Genomic DNA, 5,338 nt, shown 5'->3' on the forward strand with positions numbered 1-5,338 from the left:
TTCATCCACGTTCACAGTAGAGAGAGACAGTAAGAAGTGATCATGTCTGACAGTTAGAAAGTATACTAATCCGGTTAGAGTTCCGGTTAAACTAACCGGATTTACATCCGGCTCAGTCGTTTGATATTTGGCTGGTACAAATTTCATACGAGAATTCCCAAATTGCCTGTTGTGACAATTAGCAAGTTGTTTAAGTGTTAGCCTACCTATTTTGAAGGCTATTATAATTTGTTCTGACAAATTATAACTCGTAAAGTTATCTTTTATTAATGTGGGATTCTAGTAAGGCTATCATAATTTGCTCTGCCAAATTATAACTTTAATAAGCCAAGTAATTATGAGTTGATTTTTCTACCAACAGATGGCAGCACACTGCAGAAATATTTTGATTTTCACACATAACGAGAGTAAATTATCCCAAAGAGTTGAGGCTGATATTCCTTGGAATAACTGAACGACCTTTTAGATTTTTTATTCCAATTTTGATAAGTTCAAATTCAAGATTATTTTACTGATGTTTGTTCTGGTAGGATTTTTCAAGTCTTGCAAAATTAATACTGATTAAACTAAATATGAGTCAGAACTATAACTATAAGATAAGATACTAAATTCATTCTAGGAGCAAAACTCTCTCTCTCTCTCTCTCTCTCTCTCTCTCTCTCTCTCTCTCTCTCTCTCTCTCTGGGTGCAAATGTCAGTCAGTCAGTAGTCTCTCTCTCTCTCTCTCTCTCTCTCTCTCTCTCTCTCTCTCTCTCTCTCTCTCTCTCTCTCTCTCTCTCTCTCAGGATAGGCATAATTGCTTTTATGAATTAAGAAGTTCTATCTTTGATATACTAAGAATTAATTTAGCTCAAACTATGAAGAGGAATAAACATAAATACAATAATACAATTAACTGAAATGCAATAGTGCTATTTTTTCTCTATATGTGTGCAATGTTCGTTTGGAGACAATCATTCAGTTGTTTTTTTTTTTTTTTTTTTTTTTTTTTTTTTTTTACTGATAATAAAAGAAAAATTGTTATAGAACATGAGTATGGTGCTTTGAAAGAGTATTAAATCATAATTCAGAATTTACGAACAACACGCTCTTCTGTTTTACACCAAAGACAAGAGAAGGCGTTTAATAATGACCATCAAGGTCACGTTAGTGCAACATGTCATAATAAATCAGTTTACCCTCTATATTGGGTTCATGTTTTCTTCGAATTTACTATGCTTCGTTTTATGTATTTATTTATATATGGTAAACTAATCTAAACAAAATATGCAAATAAAGATAACCTAGGGGTGAATGGTAAAAGATATAACAAGCCTAGGTACACATATAAAGTCAGTACGATGAATAGATAAGTACAACATTACTACAATACATTAGCTGTAAGTAGAACTTTACCCATTCGCTATTGATATTATATAGAACTAGAGCCAATACATCACAAAACTGCTATCCGGTCCACTTTAAAAAAAGCATACAATATATTCATGAAGTAACAGTCAAGAAGAGGGTTTATTTTTAAGGTAATACTGAGCTGGCTACATGCCAGCACGGGCTCTTTCTCCTAAACCAGCTAAGAATAGAAAGATGATCAATCTATTCAAAAATTCTGGTATAGAGTCCTTTCAATGACGTCACTGAGAATCGCCGGCGGCCATGCTGGAGGACATACAAAGCTGCTACAGCGAATATGGACAATGAGAGCGACTTTGTCAAACAATTGTCGGGTGATGATAAGCGTTTTTACAAGCAGAAACTCGATCTGATTGATGGCCTAGATCCATACCAGATGCAGAATTCATTCAGTCAAAATACTGAGGATTATTTCCATTGAATAATCTGCTTCCAGAATTTGTTGTTTTTCCCTTTAATGCTTTTAAGTCCAAAATTAGATAAACACTGGGCCAATGAAGAGAGTGTTTATAATTATAAAGCTAATATTGATCATTTAGCCTAACCTTGTATATTATAATTTTTGATTGTCAAAATGTATGTAAAAGTTTTGAATTATAATGTCAAATCTTTATCAGTTCATGCCTAACCATTGTGTTTGTGTTTGGTTACAAATGCTATAAATTCTTATATACATATAAACATATGATGGACAAACACTATTGTAATGCTCTTGGATGATCGTTTAGCCTTCTTGCAATTAAATGCGCAAGTTTAATTATTTTTTCGATGTTTCATATATAATCTGAAGACCCCTTCGGGTTAAAACAGCTTTCAGATATTATTATTATTATCATTTATAATCAATGTTTATTCATCACATAGGCCTGTATGTCTGCACAATTTAATACACAAATTAAAATAAATATAAATATACACTTAATTATATATAGGCATGAGCACCTTGACGAAATAGAGACCTAGGTAAGTAGCCTTTGTTAATATAGACAATATGGGCGCTTTTAATTTTTGTTTTGAAAATCTGAGATGCCTCTTTTGATGTTTAAAAATTGAGATGCCCCCTCCCTCACACACACTACACACTGAACTGACGATGATACTTGTGAAGTCACCCATGCGATCGGATACAGCATGTTTACACAGGAATAATGATACTTTTAGGGCCTAGCCGAGACTGACCTGATATGAAATGATCAGAACAAATACGTGCGTAGGGTAGTGAGGATTCACGTAGATCAGCCCGTGATATTCTGGTCAACCACAAGTCACGTCTGCGCTTGGATAATTCTTCTGTATCTTTTTCCTGATTCTGAATAACTGCCAGTATGCGGTAGAAACTCTTGTCATTTCTTTGTCCTCGATTCCAACAGCCAACAATAGCGCAAAAACTGGGCATTGTGTGAATGTGAATGTGATGAGATGGCTAACTATTCAACAGTTCAACCACAGCTATTCACTGAACGCGTCTTTGTTTGTCCTCCAAGATGGCGGACCGGAAGTTTGATGACGTATAATGAAAGGACTCTATTATCCTTGCTCATTAGCTGGATAGGCTACTTACCCTTTTTATACCAGTGGGGAAACACAAACGGAGGATAATTATAAGTCTGAAAAGGAGTTAATAATTTCTTATGCTTTAAGGAGATTTTATAACATCCAAAGAGGTATAAACTCGCTTATATGATCCACTAATACATTGTCTTTAGAAAATCCATGCATAGGAGTTGAATACATCATCGCACAGAAATATTAACAATTTTATGAGTTGCCTTTTACCTGAAGAATATCAAACTATAAGAGTTTAGCAACAGTAGTTGTTACAGATATGTTTCATTAAAAAGGAAAAATCCATAATATAAGAAAAGTGAGGGGAAATGATGTAACACTATAGTCCATTTTCATATTTGCACCGACTCGCAATGGTGCCCTTTTAGCTCGGAAAAGTTTCCTGGTCGCTGATTGGTTAGAATTATCTTATCCAACCAATCAGCGATCAGGAAACTCTTCCGAGCTAAAAGGGCACCGTTGCGAGTCAGTGCAAATATGACTAGCTAAAAGAAATGGACTATAGTGACAAAAAGAGAACTCCAGTAATTCAAGATGCATAAGTCATTAATCATAGAATCCAAGTCATCGCAGTTGTTTAGTAATACGGTGTAATGGTAATACTATAAGCAGGAATACATGATATAAGAAACACTAGTGACAAAAAGAGAAATTCAGTTATTTAAGATGCATAAGTTCTCAAAGAGTAAAGGCAACACTACAAGAAGGAATGTTAGCCTACTGACAAATGCAAGGGGAGTTTCTCCCCTTGCATCCGTCACCAAAGGTCTTAGATTTGAGGGTAAAGGTCTCTTAGTTTCAGTTCCCAAAGGTCTCTTAGTTTCAGTTCCCAAAGGTCTCTTAGTTTCAGTTCCCAAAGGTCTCTTAGTTTCAGTTCCCAAAGGTCTTAGATGTGACGGTAAAGGTCTCTAGTTTCAGTTCAAGTATCATCTGAAGAGATACACACCAGAACGTCAACCTAGTAAGTCCAACCAAGCCTCCTTCCCCCCACCCCCACACACCTCCCTGTTGTGGTGCCCATACACAGCAATGACCTCCCCCGTAAAAAGCTTAAACTCACTGTCCCAGGCTGGGATCGATCTGTTGTCGTGCGAATGCTAGGCAAATGCGTGAAATGCGTTACCACTGTACTAGCTTTGAGGCGTAAAGCATGGTGAAATATAAGTCAAAATCTTTATGATTAATAGAAACTGGGCTATGTACCCAGTACTTGGACCTGGGAGGCCATTCAGCCTTGAAGTACAACTTGGGCGAAATGTTGCATTTACGCTGTGAGCAAAATTTAAAGAGGTTGGGCAGGAAGATAGAAGAGAGGAAGTGGGACCTAGGATAAAGCAGCATCATGTTTTGTCCAAGTACAGGAACATTTTGCAGTTAAAGAGCTCCAAGATGTCTTCATTTCTGTTCGAAGGGGTTGGCCTGACAAATCACATAAGCTATTGTATTAAAGAGCTCCAAGATGTCTTCATTTCAGTCCGAAAGGGTCGGCCTGACAAATCACATAAGCTATTGTATTAAAGAGCTACAAGATGTTTTCATTTCTGTTCGAAGGGGTCGGAATGACAAATCACATAAGCCATTGTATTAAAGAGCCCCAAGATGTATTCATTTCTGTTAAAAGGGGTTGGCCTGACAAATCACATAAGCTATTGTATTAAAGAGCTCCAAGATGTCTTCATTTCAGTCCGAAAGGGTTGGCCTGATAAACCACATAAGCTATCGTATTAAAGAGCTCCAAGATGTCTTCACTTCAGTCCGAAGGGGTTGGCCTGACAAACCACATGCGCATTTTTATAACCGTTAGCAAAAGTGCCACTCTTTTCGATGTACAGCTTCCCTCCAGAATTTTCCTGACTAGTCCAGGCTCTTGCATCTGAAACAAATGATAATATCACCGTTCATTCTTATTGCTGCAACTGAAAACTATAAACAAACAGAACACAGATTTTTATAATTGGTTTTATTAATAATAATAATAATAATAATAATAATAATAATAATAATAATAATAATAATATTAATGATGATAATAATAATAATAATAAATCTTTACTTTAGACATAAATCCATTACTTGATCTTGCAGAGAGTCTTATTTGAACCCAACTTTTCTTCATTTTTAAAGGGCATATTGACTGCCTCCAAATAACTTTCAACCTTACACGAACTTCATAAGCTGACATAAAGATTACAATTTCAGCTTAATGAACATATGATCTGTTAGCCTGGAGATCCCATTTCAAATGAGAGCTATACATAGGGAAAACCAGGGTATATGTGAAAATTATATAATATTGACGCGTAGTCAACTTACAAGTGGTTGTCTGGGCCAGTAGGAGTACATTCATGATAGCCTGAACCTG

At 35.9% G+C, this 5,338-nt stretch overlaps 1 protein-coding gene across 1 annotated transcript in view; it reads right to left on the bottom strand.

The window, feature by feature from the left end:
* Window positions 1–3,480: 3,480 nt before the first annotated feature.
* Window positions 3,481–5,338, bottom strand: part of LOC137637864 (uncharacterized) — a 2,957-nt gene continuing 1,099 nt past the window's right edge. The window contains exons 3-4 of the mRNA XM_068369974.1: window positions 5,290–5,338; window positions 3,481–4,849 (exon numbers count right to left, since the gene is read on the bottom strand). The exon at window positions 5,290–5,338 is cut by the window's right edge and continues 143 nt beyond it. Coding sequence (XP_068226075.1) covers window positions 4,722–4,849; window positions 5,290–5,338 — 177 coding nt within the window. The 3' untranslated portion in view covers window positions 3,481–4,721. The remainder of the gene's footprint in view (window positions 4,850–5,289) is intronic.

This window comes from Palaemon carinicauda, chromosome 3, assembly GCF_036898095.1.
Source record: "Palaemon carinicauda isolate YSFRI2023 chromosome 3, ASM3689809v2, whole genome shotgun sequence".
Taxonomy (NCBI): domain Eukaryota; kingdom Metazoa; phylum Arthropoda; class Malacostraca; order Decapoda; family Palaemonidae; genus Palaemon; species Palaemon carinicauda.